Raw genomic sequence first — 24,022 nt, forward strand, 5'->3', positions numbered from 1 at the left:
CGTGACGCTCCTTCTTAGTATTTTCCTTCCTCAATGGTGCGCGCATTCTAGCCTCCTTCCCTCCGGCGCGCGCTGTGCCCTGATGTTTGCGTAGGCTCGCCAGCGCTGTCCCTCTTTAGCGTGCGGCACGGTTAAGCTTCGCATGTTCATTGTTCCTGTTCCTCTTCCTCTGCAAGAAAGATGCCGGTGGTGTGTGTGCGCGCGTATTACGCAGCCCTGCCTTTCTCTCTGCTTTTCCAGGGGTGGTTAGGGAATGCGTTGAACTAGCTTGCGTGTACCGAGGGGCGGCCATAAGCGTGAAGAGTTTTCTCTGTCTCCTTTTCCTTAATGAGCGCCTTCCAGACTCAATTAAGAATGCCTCCGCCAACGTACCAGGGTCGACAGGTTTGGCGACATTTTAAGGCTCGTGGCGTGAAATTTATGCGGTGGGCTTACTTGCCTACTTGCTGGCTACTTTTAAAGTCAACTTTTTCTCTTAAATAAAACAAAACCACCAAACATTTTGCGAACAAATGGTATTATTCGCTGCATTACACCTCTTATGATACACGCGTTGTGCAGCGACCGTCATTACTTTGTGTATTCGAAGCGGAGGACTTGACCTCCACCTCGCCACCGACAAATATGGCTTTTCTTTTGGTTTATTCGTCCACAAAGTGTCTTGTAGTGCGACTAATTCATGTGCGATATTTGTGCTACTGCATTATTTTGGTAACAACGTGGCGTTGAAATGAGGAATTAAGCCTGGCCAAGCTTAATGAGGATATGTCTTGTCTTTGCCGGCTGAGTGGTTGCTTTTCCAGTGTGGTTCCGACTGACCCAGCCGTGAACCAGAAACTGCAGGTTGGCCTCACAAAGCATTCAGTGATGTTCTCAACGCGGAATGAAGCGCCTGTCGGAAGCAATTGGCCAGTTATCTACCGGATGCAAGCTGTAGGACAACCTCCTCTAGTTACAACCACAAGTGCAATCCCTCGGGATTGCGGATGCAGTCTTCTGCCCATCGGGATCTCCCTTCCCAGGCGGGGCAGCCACTGTGGTGAACAATTTTTATGGTGCGCTGCCGAAACAGCGGCGAAAGCCCAGATGGTTTAAGTACGCCGAATCGTCCGCAACTGTTAAAAAATAAGCGCCTAGGAGGCCGAAACGACGAAATACTTTGGCTTTTGTGCTCGACTTCTGGCCTCCATAACCCTGGCGCGCGCGGCACGCTGATGCCAATGGCGTTTAGAGAATTCCTTAAACTGGCTTGCGTTTACCGAGCAGCGGCTGCAAGCACGGAGAGCTTTCGTTCGCTCCTTCTCCTAGGCCAGGGTAATTCCGGCTCTACAAAGGGCGCCTCCGCCAGCGCACTTCTGCCTTCAGCTTCTGAACAAGCTTGACCATGTGTTGCTCTCAGGTAGGAAGCTTGTTAGCTGACCGCTCTATAACCATATATTAAACGTTCGTTTCTGTTACTTGTTACGTGGAGCGCCTTTTCACTTTGCGTGGGCCCCTCCATGCAGGTCAAGCTTAAGGCAGTCAGGCTCACTCCACCTGCATGGTCCTAGGTGAGCGGTCTCTAACAGTGTCCAACATGCTCTTGTAGGAGCAGGGGCAGAAAATGACAGATAATATTGATTAACGTGGCGATATGTTGCATTGATCTTTGTTTTCGTATGTATTGCCTAAATTTTATGGTTACCAAAGACGTCGCCGCTAAAGGTACCCTGCTATAAAATTAAGGGCGACATGTAGAACATGTTTTTCTCTCAATTGTTAAAATATACAATTTCCTCAACGGAAATCAACGGCTTGTAGCTGCCACGGTTGTTGACTGGCTATGGCGCTATGCTGCGGAACTTGAGGTGGCGAGTTCAATTCCGACCATGGAACCCGTATACCAGTGGGGCAAAATTACAGAAGCACCAGTTTACAGCAGTGCATTGGGTGCTCGAAAAACAAATCAAAATGACAAAATCCAAAATAACTATGCGGCGTGCTTTATGAGATCATAGGTTCAAGGCAGCGTAAAATACCCAAATTACATTTTTAGGCAATGGTTTGTAGTTGCTACCGATGGTTCTGCCTATACAGCGTTCGTGACGCACGAACGATGAACTGCAGGGTAATCGACGTAGATGTGACGAATGTATTTTTCCCGTCTGCTTTGCGCCACTGAGTATTCTGCTTATACGCAATTTGTAGCGCGCAGGTTTGTGCGGCCGTTTTTGCGCTACAATTAGAATACATATATCTATCGAGCTCGGATTAACAAAGTGGAATGAACTGGAGCTAATTTTAGTGGAATTCATGAAAAAGCAATAATTGCGTATTTTCAAAACTTCCGAAGACGTTGTGACGCATGAGATCCAGTGCTCCTCTCTCCCTCACTCCGTGGTTCATCCACCATGTGGGTTGCCTCTGTATGATAGATCGGCACATTAGGCACTTCATAGCGTAGCATTTGCGTTTTACAGCATTCCTCTACGACTGCATGAAGACAACCGAGACAGAGCTTTGTTGTTGAATTCGTAAGGTGTCAAACTTTGTACACGTTGGAGAAATTCTATAATAGACTTTAGGTTTCGTTATTTCAAAAAAAAAAAAAAACTGATGCAGGTTGCTCTAGGCGAAATAATTACAACCTGTTTCAAACCTCGATATGCTTAGGCCAACACGTGGATTGCAAACAAAGGCATAATGCATTGACTTTTGCTTCACATGTGTACTGGTAACAAAACAAGAGCAAACCTCGGAAGTATTTTGAACGCGCTTATACACTCAGCAATGCAAGGCAGTGAACGTCCCACAAATGACATCGCCTAAACAGAGACTATTCCAGTGTCCATCACTCACAAGCTATTCCTTGATGTCTGATTGATGCCCAATTAATTTTATTTCTGCGTAAGCAGTTTCGTTTTGTTGTATCTCCTGCTCAAACGGGTGATGTAAATTTTGCGTATGCAATAATTACTACAGAATATTTTCTGTACAAAAAACATCTTTTCTCTTGTTGATGCCAGTGACCGAGCTGATTCATTTTTGCTTTATGTTTATTATATCAACTAATTCTGTTTTAAATTATTATTCTTTGCCACTGGATGGTGTTTCGAAAGCCTTTGCCACAATCCTGATGTGACGTTCATTCGTAAAAGCTTTTCAGCGTCTTTGCCGGAAACATAAATTCAATATAAAACTTGCAGCGTTAATTTTACGCACAATAATAGTGGCAGCCTCATTCCTTTTTTGAAAAGCTAACGAGCGATTTCGTAAATGCACAAGCCTACCTTCCAGGCTCCTCCTGGAATATAAGTTCCACGAGGGAACTTCGTAGTTCTCGGTTTCGGTGTCCTGTACTTTGGATCTGAAAGGCCAAAATATAATTGAAAACCCACTGCATACTTCAAGCATATCATATAATATGTAGCGCCAATTTGTTTTCTGTATACGATAAATGCTCTCTAGTAAACTTTCTAGGGAACGCTCGTCTAGCCGTGCTGTTTTATTACCTCAATGTCTCAACCGTGTCTTTACGCAGCCTATCCCACATGTCTTAAGCAGAACCAGACGGCGAACAGCTGCGATGACATCTATTATCAGCAATTACGAGAGGCACCGTTACAATCAGAACATACATTGGCTATGTCGCCAATATGACGGACGCCGGATGCACAATCTTACAGATGTCCGCGTTCGCGTTTCAGCAATCTAAGAGAGCGAAACCTTGTACATTCGGTAATACCAAGCGTGTCATTCTATCCACAATGATCAAGAAGTACATAAGTAATCACGCCAGTGTCTGAGAAGTGGTGATAAGTACTGCTTGTATATACCGGGGAAACCGGTGATTGCCTGAACGACCATATTTTTGAATACTGTAGTATCGTCAAGAACGGAACGAGCGGACATCTCTCCATCTGCTGAAAAAAGTGCACCGGTACTTCAGTGTTCTGTAGCTGAACCGCTCCAGCTCGAACTTGCAATCAGTAGGCAAGGCTTATTATTCAGGTGAAGAATATAAGCCAGGAAAAAAGAAATATGTGGCAGTGTAGGCTCCGTGACGTTGACGGAAAAGGAACTTAAGTTCATAATTGTCTAGGCATGTGTGTATCTCTGCACGCTTAACTGTAGCCATATTCAGGTTTTTCTGTCTAGTGTGCCGTCGCCCCGTGAACCAGAATGTATTCAGCGTTGTGTGAGCAAGCATTTTACTGGCCGTGTCATGTAGTAAAGCGATCCTGCACTCAATACTTCTATGACCATCTAGGGCGCCTGCCAGGATCCGCCAACATACCCAACAAGGAGTACCGCAATTGAAAAGTTAATTATTTTTGTAGAAAAGTTAGGATGATCTGGCGCGGAACTTCGTGTATGTATCAAGAAAAATCAGGCTAGGCAGAGCGACAAGCGCGTCAGTGAGCGAGACGGTGCTGTTTAGCCAAGGAAAGGCAGGTGCAATTGGTTCAGCTAAATTTCAAGCCTCAGACAAAGGCTCAGCGCGAAATCTAACGACCGTCGCGTGGTTGCTGCATGGGCTGGCCAGAGAGGCACGATGAACGCTTCAAGTTTACAATGTTCAGAAATAATCAGATACAGCCGATAGGCATCCATGACAAAGGGACACTGCTTTGGAGTGACAGCTGAGTGCTTGAAGACTTAGTATTTGAAGTCGAAAGCAAGCCTGTAAACTTTGCAACTGTCAATTCAGAGAAGGACCTCCAGGTACTGTGTAGGGGGCACAAAAAGGCCAATTATGCACCTGTGGGTTCCATCGGTAGCTCTGGGGTTGCTGCCTATGCAAGCTGTGCCACATCAAGTGGTGCGACAGTGTGTCACGTGTGATGTGATGCCCATGCCAATGTAGAGATTGAGCACGTAAAAACAGAAGAGGGCATTTCAGTTTTAAAGCTTGTTAAAAGAGGGACAATTATGTGCAAGGCGACCACAGCAAAAATTGGTCATAAACATACGAAGAGCATTTGCAGGAATTAGAAGCTTCGTGGGCGTGTTCACACCCTTTGGCTCAGAAGAAATTCGTGCATGTCACTCTTCAACGCGGGATCGCGCTGAAAAGACTTGGAATTAAGTGAATATTAAGCGGTGCAAAGCACGGGATTGGTCCACCGAGTAATTTTCCTTTCACGCTTTCGCACAGGTACGAAAATGACGTAAATCAAAGCAACGTGGCGTCGCCTGCGAAAATGCTTAACTTCAAGCGGTGAGGAATAGAGAAACATGATCAGAGTATAGAGTGGCATCGCAGTCACTGCATAAAAAAGCGCGTGTGTTGCAGATTAGTTGCCAGCTGACTGTGTTGTTCATAAGATAAAGTGCTGATCACACGTTAACGTGTTTCTGAGTGCACCTTGAACTTTTTGAGCGCACCATGAACTTATATTGCCTACTGTCCACCTGTCGTTTGTATTAGAATAGTTGCGGGGAACCTTCTTAGGCGGGCGAAGTTGTGATGATAGCGATTGTGTGGCCACGGCAGAAAGAAGAAACGCGTCCCCATGGAAGGGAGCTGCGTAAGGCGCCATAGAGGAAGCGTCGGAGGCCATGAACGGCAGCTTACTGACCGGCGGTGCCAAATATAAGGAAGGAGGAAAGAGAAAAGCAGAAGACAGGGAGCTTAACCAGAAGAACGTCCGGTTGGCTACTCTACACCGGGGGAATGGGAAAGGGGAAAGAAAGATGACAGGGAGAGAGAAGAGGGAAGGAAAAAGGAAATTAGCCGTGAGTTTGCTGATGCCTGTGGTCTAATAGAAATTGCATTAATAGTCACAGCCGCCCTCACAAGCCCGTCGTCCTCAAGAAGCACAATAGCGCCTTCACCGCTTTATAGATGTCAGACTCTGGAGTTTTGCAAGACGGATAGCGCCACCTGCCGGTGCGAAGAGGCAGTAATTGAGTAGTGCGAAGCCCGACTCCCTTGATAAGTTGCGTATGCAGCTAGCGACTGCGAAACAACGATTTAACTAGATTTTGGTCCTTATTACGAGTGTTTTCCACATTTAACACCCAGAAAGATAGCTGTGAATTTCTCCGCAAGTCGGACGCGCCGTCGAACTGCCATAAAGCGCTTGCTGGCTCACTCTTCAGACTGATGGTGGAAACTACGGCAACCACGATAGCTCCGCGCGCTACGAAGAGACGCCGCAATCGACGCTACTGTTGTGTTGTAAATTGCCATGAACGTGAAGGACTGAATAACAGCGTTCAGTTTTACCGATTCCTGTCGCGATCGTATGAAGGGGAAAGGCGAGAGCGCTGGATACGGGCCGTTCAACCTGTTGGGTAATCGAATTACTTGCATTCCCACAACACCGCGGCTCGCATGAGAAAGTGCGACAATTTTGTTCTGCTGTAATTGTGTTGCGTAGCCTTGACGGAGGACCGTGGTAACCAAGCGAAAACTCAAGAATCTGCAGCCACCACTTTGTTGGCAACAGAAAAAACAACGTTGCGAATCATCCTGCGTATGTGCGATTGATATTTCCACCTGCTAACAGACGTCCGCCTCCGCTTGACTCAATAAGTGGAACGGAGAGATTTGGCAGGTCAGTTTAACGAAACATTTTGGTTCGTTTATGAATTCACAATCCTGTTATAGAGCATCGTTGTATCGTGAGCTCATTTCTACTTTCGGTATTTTGTATGTCTGCGCAGATAGAATAAGCACGTTTGTCAATGTGCTGAGCCTGCTCGACTGTGTTTTTCAAATGTGAGCAATAAAGTTGCTGTACGAGTACTGGATGAGTAATTGCGAAGTGACGCATGTATGTAAAGAAAAAAATGTCGCGTTTATTTACATTTATTTGTGCGCGCTTGTTGCTCGAAGTGTTTGCGAAAAGTGCAAAGGTACTGAGCGATGCTGTGGCTCCTACGAGAAAGAAAAATGCGGCGCGTAGGCACTGTAGGAAGCTTACTTTTGTTATGATCGCACGCTGTTTGCTGCCTTGGAAAACGTTTTCTGTTTGCTGCTCTGAAAACGGCTACGGAAGGATTTACTCTCTGTAAATAATTGTGAGAAAAAAAATTACGATAATAAAATGCATAAAAATATAGGAGATACCTAAGTCTTGTGTCCAGGACATTTTCAATATGAACCAATTTGAAATGCTTAGAGTTTCATGCTGATATGCCTATAAACAAACCTGATGCTCTCTGTACTTGCGACCTGCAGCACGTCGAAATAACACCTAGCTGAGACTTCTTTTATATTGTACACGTACTTCGCTCTGGTGAGCTTCCTCCCTTTCCGAAACGTGGATGGGCGGAAGAAGCTTTGCAGGTCCTTGAGGAAACCATGCCTCAACACAACTAAAAGTGGAGGGTTCATTGTGGCCTATGCACCTTCGCTTGTGGACAGCTCTTTTTGGACTACTCAGTTCGCGCCAAGTCTGCGATGGGGGCGCTGGTGACGGGTTCTTCCGCAGCGCCGCCTGGGCAGAGTTTGAGGTCTATGGGCCAACGAGCGATGAGGGCGGTGTTCCAGCAGCACATGCGCGGAAAGCGGCCAATTGTCCAGTTTTTGAAGAGCGTTAGCAAGTTCTTCTCTTTCTGGGGCATATCGTGGACCGTGGCACAGCAGGTGGTCGATATTTTCTTCGGTGCGCAGACTTCGCATGCTGCACTGCGGTCACGCCAATTAATGTAGAGTATGCCTCTGTGAAGCCAACTCTTAACCAAAGGTGACACAAGAGCATAGCTTCACGTCGAGGAACTCTGAGTGGAAGGTCCGCTGGTACGCATAAGGTCCGCTGGTACACGCGGACCTTATGCCGCGTGTACCAGCGCCCTGTTGCGGGGTACACTTGCTTGCCTGCTTCCGGCCTGCGTATCAGTGAACAGTTTTCATAGCGGCCTGGTACAGCTCCTCGCCCGGCGGACCGGGTGACCAGCCCCCCAAGCGATCTTGTGTCCTGGTGCCCACTTTGTAAAGCTGGTGGTCCGGTATCCTACCGGCCTGCAGCTTTAGACACTTGGCTTGCTAGACCCTTGCTAATTGACAGTTGTGGCCAGATGCTCAGCTGGCCTGCTGTCCACGTCTGCCGCTGCGTCGAGCTATCCTTGCACACATCAGCGAATTTTTAGCCGAATGGAAAGCATGCAAATCTTTGCAAAATTTACTATGCATTGTGCGCAATTGTGCTCGGTTTAGCGTCACTACTTCTAGTTTTAAACCACAGTTTTCTTTTCCTCTTCCGTCTACTTTTCCACTGCTGCTGCAGCTTTTGTTGCGGTACCTGTCTTGCACGCCCCGTCGAGGGGTGGTTCAGTGCGTGTATATATGCACAGTGCGTGTATACATGATGTTCGAGACGAGTGGCGACGCAAGAAACTCGTTTCGGCCCTTTCATCGACAGTCGTCACAATGCACTCTGGACTTCCTTGAACGTCGCCAGAATAGCCACCCGACGGCTGTAATTATGCGTGATCCTCGGCAAAAGCATTGCCGACTTTGCAGCGCTACTTTTGTACTAATGTGCAACAGTCCTGAGGAGACGTTGCACATTATTTGCACAATTTATAATGCATTATTCGTGTCTCACATACATTATGGGCATCTTGTATTGGGCACCACAACTGAATGTAACTTGAGCAAATTATTTCGTATGCAGAAGAAAATAATACGTGTCATCGCTAATGTACCATTTGCCGCCCATACTGAAAACCTGTTGAAGAAATACAACATTGCGACAGCCCATAACATCTATAACTACAGATTATTACGCGAGTATTACTTTAATACCAAACGTAACAATACTTTACTTGCAGAACTTGCAAATCTATCCGTAAATTCATACCATTATTCAACTCGTACACCTGAAGTCTGGAATGTTCCGCGCTCTAGAACTAACTACGGTTGTCAAATGTTGTGTAATAACCTTCCAAGGTTACTGAATTTATTTGACAGAGCAGGCTTAAATTTACAGGATTTATCACTGTCAGAATTTAAAACTCTATTGCTTTCACCTCTTTAGAGCGTGTTTGTTAATGATTAATAATGTATGTTATGTTCCTCTTCTTTGTCTGTTACCAAGTGTATATAATTTACTTATTTTAATGCCGCAGTGTGTTTTGCATTGTTATTGTGGAAATATTTAACTGTTCTTTTTATATATTGTATAACTGCAATGTTTTATGGCCACTATATAAATGTAATTTATATGGCGCTTGATGTGTTACCCCATGCAGCCATATTGTACCTAAGGGGTTGAGGTTTCCTCAAGCCGCGTCTGTGCGGCTTTTTTCCGTCATCCACCTCCATTTACCACTCCTGTGTACATGTGTGTGTGTAAATGGAAATCAATAAATCAAATCAAAATAATAGAGAGTAAGTAGGGAAAGGATGCACAATATGTGTAAAACCAACGCAGCCACGAAACGAGTGAACACCAGCCTTGAACTCTTCATTCGCAGCTCGTATACATAGTGGAAGAGCGGGAGAAGCAAAAGCTCACGTAAGAGGGCAAGGAAATACCACACACGACAGCGGTTGTGGACAAACTGGACAAATAAAGTTTCTAGGTGCGATACGGTACGTTTCTGATATTTCTGCAAAATAAACACCGTGCAAGTTTGTCAAGCGCAAAAGGGAAGCAGGGCATGCAGACGCAGTGTAACCGTAGCGTCTAGGAGACGCTACGGAAGCGGCCGCACGTCAAATCCACATTTGTGTGGCCGCTGTGGTAGCTTTGCGGCTATTGCTTCTCTCGAGATCACGGGTTTGATCTCAACCACGGCAGTCGGACTTACACGCAGCGGAAACGCAAAAATACTCGTGTACTTAGATTTAGTGCATGGTAAAGACCACTAGGGGTCAAAATTATTCTGAAGTTCAAGACTGCGGCGTGCCTCTTAATCGAATCGTGGTTTTGACCACATATCACTAATATTTCGAACAATGTTTACCACTTCTGCGACGATACGATGTGCCATGTGAGGCAATGACAATGCTAACCCTCTCGCAGGTTAGGAACAATGGCTCACAACAACGGCTCAAGCAACACGTCTCGCTGTGTGTTATGTGTATTACGCAGACAAACAGCAGTAGTGCACGCAAGGTAACATTTGCCATCAACTCCGCGTTCTCGTATTGCTCCAAACACAGAAGAAATTAAGGAAAAATTTGCCTTCAACATCACCGATAGTTATAGTCAATCAAAGTAAGCTGCACAGAAAGCTTGGCTTATATCGGTTTGCATAGTGCGTGTGATATGCATGATTTTTAATATTCTATTCCGCAGCGGCGTTTCGCTATTGGAGGATACAATGTGATATATGCGTGTGCGCAGTTCTTACCACACTTATGTTTTTGGACACAAGCTCCATCGGCACTCCTAAGAAGTGGTTCGACGCACGCGCACGGCCACGTCCCGGTACTGCATGGGACACGTGCGACACGGGGGCACATGTTTTGACGCACGGCCCCGCTTTTAGTGCAGTAAACACGTTTCTGGTTGGCGTCTTCACAACTCGAACCTGAACAAAGGAAGAAAATTTTTCAATATCAAAGGCAAACAAACAGAGATAATATGACTGAATAACTGAAGCAAATGCAAGAGATGAAGCCTTTTTCTTTAATCATACATTTTCATCCACGACAGCTTAACATCTAAGACTCCTCACTTCAGAAAGTGCGAGCGGCGTTGTCAAAGATTGCCTACAAACCCTACCTGAACCGCTTAAAGTAGGGGAATGACCAGTTTTATCCACATTCCTTGCAGCTTTGTTTCTGCCATCCGTCATTGTTCCCCTCTTCGGTGAGCGCCCCGTTTACATGCCCCATTGTATATCTTCAATATTTTCTCACGAAAACGTGTATACAACTGGTAATACATTAGGAGGTTGAACAGTAAGAAAGAAAAAAAAACAGTGGTGGGTGCTAATGTAACGTTGCACCAACTAATATGCCTTCTGAAGCTACTTCAATGTAAACAGAAGCTTGTATATTTCTAACCTCGGTTCTTCTGGTTCAAAACTACGTTGCAGCCCAGCGTTTTTAAATAAGAATCAGTAATAATAAATATTATTTATTCAACAGGCACTCTAAAATATTCAGAGTGGCAATTGTTCTAACGGCAAACGATTCCGTTTTGTGAGCATTGCATTACTCTTGCATAATGCTCCCATTTGTTGCATTTGTGCTTTTATTTTCTGCCACTGAAAAGCAAGCAGGACACCTAGGATGGCGAAATTCGGGCGATTGAATAGGTATATACGACCTCCTTTTCATTACTTTCTGAAACACTGCTTCGCAACCACAAATGTAAATGCTGCAAAAAAAGTGCGCTTGCCTTCAACCTGGTTTTGAACTGACGTACACTATGGAAATATACAACATGGTTCTCTTGCGACAGCCATAAAAACTTCGACACTGATTTCTTTGTGTACGTTCATACGATAGTTAATGATGACATCAATGAAAAATTAGGTAGGATAGAGGTAGGATCGGTAGTCTCTGTGGCGGATAAATGAAATAAAATATTGTTACGGGGATGTTGGGACTTTCTTTTCTTTTATCCTTCCGTAACAATATTGACGCGTGGACTTGTTTATCTTTTTCGGGGGAGCGCTTTTCACCGTCTAAGAAATGTTATCGTTCCGCTCGGGAAAAGCTGCATGTAACGGAAGCTTCTGGAATGTTATCGATGGTTCTGTCCGCTGTCTGTTGTCACCGAACCTTGTGTAATCTGATGGCATGTATGCGCAGCGCGAATGGTGTAGATCTTTCTGGAGGACGCGGGGACACCAGCGATTTCTCTGGAACGTTCAATGGCTCGTGTATAATAGCCGACGCGCTGGACCGGCAGATCAGCTTTTCGACGATCGCCGACTGTGTTCGCCCCTATCGTTGTTCTTTCACTGTAGCCTGCTTTTGAGTGCATAAGTTCGCCAATAAAATGCTAGTTTCGTCAATGAGAGTTTTGCTGCCTTCTTCACCGTCCCTACTGCGTGAAAATATTAAGGTTTAGCTCCTAAATACGGCACAGCGCTTTAAGGAAGCCGCCTGTAGTGGAGGACTGCAATTTGACTCGGTTTCTGTCAAGGCTCAAAAAAAAAAAAAATCTAAGCAAAAAGATTGCGGCAAGGTGCAAGTATCGTAGTTTTTCGTTTTTATCGACAGTTTATAAGTAGCACCTAAGCAGACTACATGTGTAACTGGTGGCTTTCGGATATAAGTCGTACCATAGTGCCTCCGAGATTTTTCAGCGTGACACGGGTAGCCGCGAGCGTAGCCTAATCTAAGAAGCCAAGCCGAGGCGCAGGGCATCCGTGTGTGTGTTTTTTTCCAGTATTGGTATTAAAACCAATTATTGCAAGTTCATGACACAAGGGTACTGGTATTTCAGACTTGGAATTTTACAAGGAACTTGCTCTATCAACAAGTTCTTAAGCCAGGCTTCTTTCGCGGTGGTCCATACTTTCGGTGCTGTCGGTTTTGTGCAACCCATTTCTGCAGAAATGTGGTTGCAGCAGCCGTGAACCTAGTTTTACTGAACGAGGACACTGGGTAATTTCGGGCGGTTACTCAGTGGCACTGGTCCGCAGATTTATTTTATTTTGCCTTACGATCATTATGAAGTTTATTAACTGGAAGTGGTCATACGACAATCTGAACATAACCATAAATTGTGGATGAAGAAGACGGCCAAAGTTCTCAGGAAAAAGGACGAACAGACAGGCGGATGGATCGTGTGAGCTGAGCTTTTAGCTTGTAACTTCTGTTGTAGCGAAAATGTAAAGCAGAACACAGGAGGAAAAAGAACGAATTGAACAATAGCTTGATCAAAAATTTCACCGACGATTACGATTCTTCGTAATGCATATGCGGTTTCATTTTGCGTTATATTGGCTGGCGCGGACAATTAGTTTCATGCGGTACGCTGCAAGTGGAGCGAAGTTGGTGCGACCGCCTCGCTAATCAGGAGATCACGAAAGCCAGTGCTTGCGCGACGTGTCGATCAGCCGATTTCTGCTTCTACGCAGCGTAATACTATGATATATATATATATATATATATATCGTGACAAAAAGAGACCAAGGACGGGAAAAGAGCAGGACGAAGTGCGCTTGTCTTTGGAGCGGCTCTGTGTTACCGCGGCAACCGTTTCTGCCCTTTTAACCAATTCAAATTTAAGTAAACGGACCCCACAGGAAAAGATTTTGTGGAGGTTCTGCATAAAACAACGGCGCCCCTGAGAACGACAAAGAACCGAATGAAGAGGCGCAAATCCGTGGAGCTTCGCTGAAGTCGCAGAATTGCCAATCGGCCACCAAAGATGGATTCCGATGGTGCCACCCTCTTTAGTAGGATCTTGATGAGGTCTAGTTGGTTCATATTTAGAACTGAGGTTAAACAGCGCGAATAAAACTAGGACACGAGTAAACAAATACCACAGACAAGCACTAACTGCCAACTGGAAGTTTATTTGAAATTCTCCAGCCATTTTATACCATTTTAGCATAGGCATGCGTACACCAGTCGCAAGAACATCTGCAAATGAGCAGCATCATAATGTTTTATCTAAAGAAAGCTATTTCTGTTCCCGACAAGGCAAGAGAGGGTGCATTTGCACATTTATCTTTTTCCTTTCTAATGTAGTAAGCCTCTATTATTTACCTTTCCCTTGTACCTTTTTCTTTTCCTATGAATTTTGTTTTTTCAAATATGGGAGTGCAGTGACACCTGTTAAAGTGTTATTGTGTACAAGACGTTTGCACAAAAGATGTAGTAGACACATCGTTGCCCTGACTGTAATAAAGCACGTTTGGCAACTGATAAAGGATGTCCCCTATCCAAGGGTGAAGTTAGGGTTTTAAATAAGAAAGCCAAAGTAACGGTAGCAGTAGGCGAAAGCTTGCGTCGCTGTATTGCAGGTCCAGCTACTGGAAATGCCGCAAGCAAGCAAAAACAGCGCGTTCAAGGAATTACAGATACCCCGTATCCAAAAGGAAGGGGCGGGCTTTCGGCCTATAAGATTCATTGTGGCCAGCGCTGCCATCGAAATCCTCGCAAGAAGTTTGCACGAAGACTGGGATTTCTGTGGTGTACATTGGAAAGAGAACCTAGAACGGGCTCAGACAACGCTGATGCGTTCTTGGACCGTATTTTTAAGATGCTTGTCCACATAATCAAATCTCTAACCGCAAGTTGTCAGACACCAGCAGTGTGAGCAGCACAGGAGCTTTTGGAGTCGTTCTTCTCAGTCCTCGACGGCCTTAACAAGACTTTTTGCAGGAAATTGCTTGCTAAAAAAGCCTTGCTTTTTTATGCTGGTATGGAATGTCCCAATGCCGTGCCCGCGGCTTGCTTGTATAGTTCTTCGATTCATCGCTATGGATGATCTACCAAATGTTATAGCGCTTCAGGAAGCCAATGCCAAGGAAGACGTATATCGACAGCCAGGCTTTCTGGATTCCCACAGTAACACTCAATGCGGGGAACCAGCTTGAGGAGAACCGCCGCGTATACACAAATGCTTAAGCATCCGTATATGCAGACGCTGGCTCATATTTCACGGTTCTCGACACAGCCGACATCTGTGATGATGAGTTTGATTGTAGAGACGTTAGTGTGAGCGTCAAGTGTGTGACTACGATTTCGGCAGGCATGTGCAATCAGCGCACCCTTTCTTCAGACACCTCTCGAATGAAGTGCTTAGTCTCTCACTGTGGTGCATCGTTTGTCTTATACTGATACTTCATTGCCTGTCATTCGCGGTGGTGCTGCCGTCACCAAAGTATTCATGACGCAGAGATTAACGAGCTTATGATGATGAATGAACGCCAAACACGCAGCGACTTTCCACACACATTTGTAGGCAGAGGAAAGGAGAATTCCACTGTACACCTCGCAAAATCAAAGACAGATCTGTGTTGCCGTGGTCATGCGAAGCTGCCCGCGTGGCTCAGATCACCTGCCCATTTCGTTAACGCCACCGAATACTGCAAGCCACCAGACTACCTTCTATACAATGACAAAATGGGGAAGTTACGCCAGCCGATCTCAAACGCCCCATCTGAAGAAAGCCTGTACAAGCTGATGAGCTGGTGGATGTGCCGGTCGGTCAACGCGTGGTCGACGCTGTATGCCTTGCGGATAACAGCAACAGCCTGCTCCTCCCTTCATCGGCCCGTCACATTCCACCGCTTAATCACCGGCATATGAACTTCCACGGCGACATGGTTTGCGGCTATAAAAGCGTCTCCGGAAGTTCCCTTCTTCGGTACGTGAGGCAACAGCGGTGTAGGCATCATGTTTATCCGTTATCTGTTCATTACGCAGGTATGTTACCTTGCCAATTCTCGGTGCATCCGTTCTGATGACCCATGTATGTTGCTGTTCCCTCGCCCTCCTGACTGCTACCATTCTTTTGCTTATATTTCTTTGTATTCTGCTCTGATAAATGCTGCCCTCAGTCTTTTACTGAGCGGTGATGTGGAAGCTAACTCTGGTCCCAACACTCGTTGTCAGCGTGGTCTTTCCTTTCAAACCCAGTTGACATATGTCGATAAACAACCCGTGGTTGCGGAAATGCTGTATGAACTCCTGAGCAGCCAAAAGAAACTGGCTCTGGACATTGCTTAAATAAAAGTGTTTCAATCAACTGGCAACAAAAGGTTTGAGGCTGTGGAAGCTTGTGTATCTTCTGTGGGCTGACTCTCCACATTTAGTGGAGTGCAGGCTTCTAATGGAAACCTGCACACTCACATCCAGCAATTAAAAACGCTGTCTCAACTCTCTCTTGTAGAACTGACAATTTAGAAAACAGGTCGTGTAGGAACATTATTATACATGGTCTCAGCGAGGGCCCTAACGACAATTATGAAGAATTTTCTTCCCACATTGTTAAGTGGTTCCAGGACACTCTTAAGATTACATGCCCCCATACAAAGGTGTCATAGACTCGGCAATAATTTTAGAGACCGGCTATATCTCGTTGTTATGAAGCTCCTTGATTTTCACGATAAGGTGCTGGTGCTGAAGAATGGCTATAAACTTAAAAACACTAGCTTTCATGTTTCGGAAGACTTCTCGCCTCAGTTCCGCAAGTGTCAGAAGAAGCTCTGGGAGGCGTCCTTCTCTCATAGAGATAGTGGCTCATCTGTCCAAGGTCAATTTGATCATGTATTTATAGATAGGATAAAACACGATTGGGACAGCACGTCCACTGCATTCGTTAGATCACCAGCTGGCTCAACTAAACCCGTCGAAACACTTTCTAAGGCCAAAGCTTCTTGAGTTCACGGTACTGGCCATAAAATTTTCATTTTAAACTTTACTGTAAGACGACTTGTAAGGAATTTCTCTAAATTTCTTTCCTTGGTCTCGTATTACTCGCCACATATTGTCGGTGTTACTGAGACCTGGTTACATGATGGTGTGCATGATTCTGAAGTAACCCTCCCTGGCTTCAATTTGGTTCGGGGAGACAGAAAATTCGGGAGTGGAGGCGGTGTTGCTATATTTCTTGAATCTCACCTCCACTTTTCTGTACTCCCTGCCCCGCCTGATACTGAGTCTTTGTGGTGTAAAGACGAACTTGAAAATGTGTATTTGATTACAGGGGTCGTTTACCATCCGCCTGGTTTTGATAACGAGTATTTACACAATCTGAGTGAATTTTCGCACAGTTGTAATACTTCTTCAACCAGCGTTATCTGCATGGGCGATTTTTATGCTCCTGGTGTAGATTGGTCTTCTATCAAAGCAAGCGGACATGAAGTAGCTATCGATTTTATTGTCCTGGGGCTTCCACCAGATCAATAAGGATATCACTCGGCAAACATCAGTCCTTGATCTTGTTTTCCTTACTACATTTCTTTTAGATGTCGCTTACAAATGCGATGTTATTGATGGCATATCTGAGTACAATGGTGCGCTAATTTCAGTTCCAGGCATCGTCCCTAAATCCCGCTATATCTACGGCACCTTTCCTGACTTAAACCGCGTTGATGATTTGGCAATAAGAGACCCCCTATGATATTCTTTTGATTAGTTTGAGCTAATAAGTACCACTCGTGACACTAATACCTAGAGAAGATTCTTCAGAAATCTTGCCAGTAAGCGGTTCAATCTTTTCATTCCTTTAAAAACAAAGAAAACAAGCACTGAAATTTATTAGGTGACTAGAGACCTTTTTCATTTATCACGTCATGTGGCCACATTACGTCGATCAAAACGCTCGGGTGACTCAACAAAACTCATGCAGTTCCTTAGCGCTAAAAACCTTGCTGTAAAATGGGTGCTTCAAAAAAATGATATTACAAGGTAACCTTGCCGATATTAAATAAGGCTAATCGCCGTAAATGTTGGAAAGCTATGCTACCACCTGGGTTATCCTCGGACACGTTGGTAATTAACAATGTTGTAGTTTCTGATATGCCGTCAATAGCTTCTTCTTTTAGTACCTACTTCCACTCTGTCTTTACGACTGATAACTCGGTAATCCTTGTTTTTGATCACGAACCATACCCTCCAATCGACAATGTGTCACTGTCTCCTGAGAGTGTACTTAACTGAATCCTAAACTTAGACACCAAGATGTCGTGTGGTCCTAACTGTCAGCATAAATCTAACAATCATCTTTTGAAAACCCTTCTCAACCCTTCCTTCGTCGCAGAAACTTGCTTCAATTCTCCCGTTATTTAAGTCAGGTAACGTTTAATTGTTATCTAACTATAGGCCCATCTCCTTAAGAGCACATTCATGTGAATTACTCGAACTCATTAACTTTAAACAAATAATTGAATTTCTTGCAACTAACAAAATTTTATGCACTTTTCTAGATGGGTTTAGACGTGTTCTCCGCACTATAACACAACTGACAGAATTCGCTCATGACATCGGCAGCTCTTTACACATAGGTAACCAGATTTATGCTATTTTTATAGACTTTGCAATGGCCTACGACAATGTCTCACACCCTAAACTTATGGAACAACTTGTCGCTATACTAAAAAATGCATCCTTGGTTGGTTGGATATCGGAATTTCTTTCCCAGCGCTCATATTATTTATGTTTCAACTTACTCACTCTTGTTGCCTGTTTCATCAGGGGTTCCCCCAGGCTCTGTACGGGGTCACCTTTTATTCCCGCTTTATAGTAATGGTCTCCTCCTATCCACCTCTGTTAAAATGCGCCTTTTCGCCGAATATTGCGTCTTATATCATACAATTAAATATCCAACTGATCATGTTGCCCCTAACCATTCTTTCGCTTATTTCTGTAACTGGTCCAAAGCATGGCAAATCAATATCAGCTTTTCCAAAACTGTCTCCATGTCCTTTACACGACGCTGATATCCTTCCTTCTTTGCCTAGGCCTTTATAATATCAATTTTGTTTTATTAAAATATTTAGGTATCCTGCTAACACACAATTTGTCGTGGTCGCAACACATTTATTTCACCTGTAACAAGGGCCTTAAAAGCTTAGGTTACTTACACCATACGCTGTGTCTTGCGCCTCAAAAAACTAAACTTCTTACATATAGAACAATAATTCGCCCCATCCTGGAATATGACTGCGTTACATGGATTCTATGCAGACATTGTGACGTCAAAAAAATAGCATCAGTGCAAAAAAGGCAGTGCGTTTTGTTTGTAGGAGTCATGACAAGGACTTTTCGCCGTCTAACTGTCTTCTCTTACTTGGTCTCACTCCTTTTGCAGAGAGTCGCAAACCTGAATGCCTCAAATTCCTTTACACGTTAATGAATTCTCTTCGTCTCTCCTCTCTAGGTAACCACTTGACTTTTTCCACACCTTTATCTACGAGGAGTCACTACACTACGCAAAGGACGAGCCAGTAAGTCGAGCAATTTTTACAGGTTATGTTTACAACAGCGGTTGCAGCGCTGACCAGCTGGATTCACAGCGCGAGCCCAGTTCGTTCTTCCTCCTCTTTTCTCGAGTGATGGCGCCCTAGCGCCTCGTTCAAACAATCAAATAACACACGCGTGTAGCAGTATTTTTATATTGGTGAGTGAACCATACGTCCTGACTATAGGCTAGGAGCAGCCACATTTAAAGAACAAGAGAACATCTCCATGAACGCTTCGCAACATGATCATCACAATTACGAACTTTTTATATTGAGTAGCCATAGCTCAATTACGGCGATCTTTTTTAGAAAGTTCACTGGTGTATATTTCATCAGACGATATATATTGCTGGATCTTCAGTTAGTAATATGTTTTTAAATACGCCCAATACTGGGGGATTCTTCGGAAAATATTGCGCAATGCATGCGAAAAATCGCAACGAATATGCACGTGCACGGAATCCTCTTGCCTGTTTTGTTTAGAAAAAGTCGATTACTCTAAAGTTTAGGACACTTAAGGCACATGAAACTAACTTAATAAATGCAGAAGACTGTCGTGAAGTCACAGTGGTTAGCATAGCTGCCTGCCAACTCGAAGGTAGTACAAGCTTATTTACTAACCATAATTCCTATGAAAGCTACACTATCGCCGCGGAAGAGTAGTCTGTACTATTGTTATTTGTGAAACTGTGAGCTCCAATGGTCTCATCCCATCAATGGAACTTTTGTGGTGCTATAGAAAATGAATGCGCTAGCGAGTGAACGGTATTAACATAAAAACTTTACTTCTGAAAAATATTAATTTCGGAAGCATTTTTCCCCCACAGGCCATCAAAGCTACCTTAGGGACACTTTCATAGTTTGCCTATTGGGTATCTTCAATAAAATTTCGAAATAGTGTTTTCCATGCTAGCTTCATATCGATCAAAAGCCAAGGCAATGCTGACGACAGGACTCAGTGCGTGTGCTTGCGTATCAAACTTATTTAAAAAAAAAATTGATTCCGGAGCTGAAAAAAGCGAGGCCACTCACATTTCACGATGCTTAACAGCCTCCAGTTGAGTACGAGAGTGACGTAGACAAACTTCCATGTCATTGCGTTGCCTTGTTCCTGTGATGACTGGCGAAGAAAAAATGGATTACGTTTGCAATCCTCGATCCGGAATAAAAAAGGAGATAACCCCAACTATCATAATTTCACAGAATGTTCATAGTAAGCATATATAAACAAACACCTTTTCCGGCCTTAGCAGGCATTCTCTTACACACGAAGTATAAAAGCTATTTACCATAAAATTAAAATAATATTTGCTACAGAGTATTCGCAAAGCGTGTTATTTCTTGATATTTCTTCCGCATTTAAAAACCACTACTACTACCGAAATATGTACATGTATTGCCATAGTTCTTGCAGTAACTCCCTATCATTTGACGACAAACGATCCCAAAGTATGGCACATTCTTTTGCGTCAGAATAAATTGCCATGAACAATCCAGGGCTTCAGAACTTATGAATGCGCTAGAATATAATGGTTAAAACGGAACATAAAAACTACATCGCAAGAAAGGGCGCGAGATAAGAAAGTATGAACGGGGCAGATCTTGTAACAAAATTTGTTTTTAAAGCCATAGCCTTAAGTGGTCATACTCCCGATGGCCGTGAAACAAGTGCGTAGTCCAGTCCAATGCTACAAAAAATAACATCATGAACAACGGCGCCAACCCCTCTAAGCAAGCAAAAAATGATATGGCTTACCCGTCTCGTAATGCAAAGGCTGCAAACACCGATCAAAGTTAAGCGTACTAGGGCAACCATTCATTAGAATCAAGCATACAACCGTAAAGAAACGCGGCGTCTACTCGAATAGTAAAAAAAAAGGAACATGTGATCTTCTGAATGGTTCATACCCCCGTAAGGCTGATGCTGTAAGCGCTCAGCAAAATGAAGCGAACAGTGCATACCATTAATTGAAATCACCCATACAACACACAGAACTATGTACGTTTTAATCCCCTGCTGTAAGGATGCAGCATAAATCGGACGAGAAACCTCGTTGGCGGGAGTCTTACCTCGCTATACGAGTGCGCTAAGCCGCAACTAGGAGTCGAAAACCAGCCGAGGAAGCCGAACTGTGAAAGCAGCAACGTGACGATGCGAAACAGCGCATTACTAAGCGTGCAGCAGGCTTTCGGCTTCACGTGCTACAGAAGTGTAACATGTTGCCGATTTTTTTTTGTCTTAGTTACTAACACGGATGCCTTCTAACCACCGCTATCACCGGCACTGGGCACTTCTTATGAGACGCAGTAAGAATCCACAAGACTTGAATAAAGAATCTAAGCGGGATTCAGGACAAGGGTCTAATTTTAGGGAGCCCCACCACGGTATGCATGGTTGCTATGACGTTCACTGAAAAAAAAAAAAAGAAATTAAAGGAGAAGCGTTACTTTTACATTTGGTTTTATTTAAACCTACATCATCATGCTGATAAGAGTCTAAGTACAGTGAACAGGCAAATTCATTTGAGTTGGCCTTAACGTGACAAACACGTTGAGAAGATCAGTTAACTTACAATTATAACTTACTTTCTTAATAGCTTGAATAATTTCTCAGGCTAGCTGCCTAAGCACAAGTAAAAACGACGTTACTTCCAGCCTTCTGTCGAGGTAAATGCGCTTAGACTTGCATTTGGCACATGCAGTGATTGTTTTTTCTTGTAAACGCAGGTAAAAAGTTACGGAAGATGCTTAATGGTTAGAACATTCTAGTAATGTGAAGGCAAAAGCCTAGTTGGAAGTTTTGCTCATCGGCTATCGAACTTTCTAATGAACGCTCTGATGATGTGCTGTTGAACTTTCGGACGAACGCTCTGCGGATCTGGTGCTGAACTTTCTGTAGAACTTTCTTCTGATCTGCTGCTGAACTTTATTACGGATGCTCTGATGATGTGCTGCTGAACGTTCTGCGGAAATTCGTGTTGATCGGCTGTAGAACTGTCGGCCGGTCTTACTGTGAGACTTTATATAGACATCGCCTTTCAAGGCGGCTCGTCTTGCACGTGCGGAAGCGGCCCCTCTTTCCACCAATTATGCATTCTCAGAGCGCCTGTGTCGCATTAGGGCAACTGCCGCAGCTTCATCTATAGCTGCTTCCTCCCGACGGCGGTTACGACGAGCGGCATTTCGAGCTGCTACAGCTTCTGCCGCAGTGGCGTACTTTGTCGGTCTTCCCCGACCGAGACTAGGGCCTGCTTCGTCACCTTCGGTTACTCGTGCATAACAGCCAACGCGCTTGAACGGCAGATCACATTTTCGACGACGGCCGACTGTGTTCGCCTTTATCATTCTTCTTTGAGCGTAGCCTGTTTTTGAAGGTACAAGTTTGCCCAATTAAACGCTAGTTTCCTCATTCACAGTTTTGCGGCTTTCTTCACCGTCACTACTACGTGACATTATGAAGGACACGATGTGCTTCTGCGCACAACGCGCGATTTATACGGCAAGTATTGTACAGTCAGCTATCACCTCTCGTACATCGGTGCTCTGTGTACCATCATCCGTGCATTTCTGCAGCTTTAGTTTTCATCTTTTATTTGAGACAAGCCCAGTGACCAGGCGCACATGCTTGCCTAACTTGATGCGTCTCGCCAATAGTAAAAAGGTCGATTTCGCCTTTCAGGTGAGTGAAACTGGTGTGTGACGTAGCATATCTAACTGCTTATGTGGCTCTTCCTCTCCGGTAGCTGGGATGGTATGGAATTCGAGCTCTTCTGCTTGCTTTTCACGTATGTTCAACCCTTCTGTTGCCGAATACAAGCGCCTCATTTTTTTACCTGCGCGATTTGATTCCGACCAAGCAGCGGACAAACATAAATGTATTTTGCCATTGAAGAATGACACATACTAAGTGGCGCACAGTCCACCACGTCACCGTGAATGACGTCATCCTAGAGCAGCACATACCCAGGGGCACAAACCCCGTGACCCAAGTTGATGTGAAAAAGGCTAATTGAGTGTCGCTGCATGCCCATTGGCGCATACCCTGTGATCCATGCGGCGTCAAAAAGGTTCAGTGAACAGTGGAGCATACCCATAGGCACGTGCCCGTAGGCCCAGCTCGACGATAAAGAGGTTAATAGAAGAGCGGTACATAAGCAGTGGTAAATACCGAGTAACACAAGTCGGCACGCAACCTTCACACTTGCTGGCAAATGGATAGGCATTTCGGACTTGCTTATATCTTTGACGGGCTTATTCATTAATGTCAAATGTAACAAGCAAACGGAATACTATGTCTCTAACTTGAACTTTATAGTTGAATGACTTCAAGGCCGCATACGCGAGGTAACGGTCTCCTTCGCTCACGGCCGTTGGCACTTTGAGAGAATCTGACGCACATACGCGCGCGAACGCAGAAAAACTCCCTATTTAATGCCAAGCAATGGGACAAAATAAATGACATAAAGATATGAAGATCCTGCGCACTGTGGGAATCGATGTAAGCGCAGCTTTGTGTGGCTGTTTGCATTCATTGATGTCATTTGTAATTTGGCGGTGATATATTGACAGGTACAAGATCGGGCTAGTTGATATTCCAAGCTGATGTAACTAGCACAGAAGTGGACACGGGACACTAGTAACACGACAAGGACAAGTGGAGTTGGAAGTCAGCGCTTGTCCATGTCGCCTTACTAGTGTCCACTCTTGCGCTGCTTACATCGGCATGATATAGTGACGGCATACGACAGTCGTGACGGGATCTGAAATGTTACCTTGCCTGCTCCGCTTCTGTTTGTTGTTCTTGCTCCACTCGACGCTTTATGCGAACATTCGTCTAGTCGGCACTAAGTCGCCATTCTGGGTTGCAGCTTTGTAGCTCACAAGACTGCCTCCTCTCTCTCTATCACTCTCTCTTTCTATTCCCTAGCTAGCATTCCGCCCACGTCCTCCCTCTGCTGTCGTTGCTGTTGCGAGTAAACACAGAGACAGGTGCGGCATCTTCTGCGCAGCATTTCTGAGGCGTCACGTCTAGTAGGCGTGAAGGTGACATTGTGCAGATGTGATGCGGCGTAAATCTTGACACGAACTTCTCGGGCCGTCTTTCGATTGTGCTACACTTCTGTCATGTAATTACGCGATATCGTTAAGGGCCCAGTGTCGCAGGAAATCCTGTGTCGACATTAGGCGAATAATCGCTCTGAACTAC

General features: G+C 44.7%; 1 protein-coding gene across 3 annotated transcripts in view; it reads right to left on the reverse strand.

Moving 5' to 3' along the window:
- LOC126529382 (uncharacterized) overlaps nucleotides 1-23,751 on the reverse strand; it is a 58,624-nt gene extending 34,873 nt beyond the window's left edge. For 2 of the 3 annotated variants that reach the window (XM_055069807.1, XM_055069806.1), the window contains exons 1-4: nucleotides 23,589-23,751; nucleotides 19,849-19,936; nucleotides 10,291-10,470; nucleotides 3,270-3,346 (exon numbers count right to left, since the gene is read on the reverse strand). In XM_055069807.1, coding sequence (XP_054925782.1) covers nucleotides 3,270-3,346; nucleotides 10,291-10,470; nucleotides 19,849-19,912 — 321 coding nt within the window. In that variant the 5' untranslated portion in view covers nucleotides 19,913-19,936; nucleotides 23,589-23,751. The remainder of the gene's footprint in view (nucleotides 1-3,269; nucleotides 3,347-10,290; nucleotides 10,471-19,848; nucleotides 19,937-23,588) is intronic. The other variant, XM_055069809.1, reaches the window with a different exon arrangement.
- Nucleotides 23,752-24,022: the final 271 nt, after the last annotated feature.

Source organism: Dermacentor andersoni, chromosome 8, assembly GCF_023375885.2.
Source record: "Dermacentor andersoni chromosome 8, qqDerAnde1_hic_scaffold, whole genome shotgun sequence".
In the NCBI taxonomy this organism is placed as follows: domain Eukaryota; kingdom Metazoa; phylum Arthropoda; class Arachnida; order Ixodida; family Ixodidae; genus Dermacentor; species Dermacentor andersoni.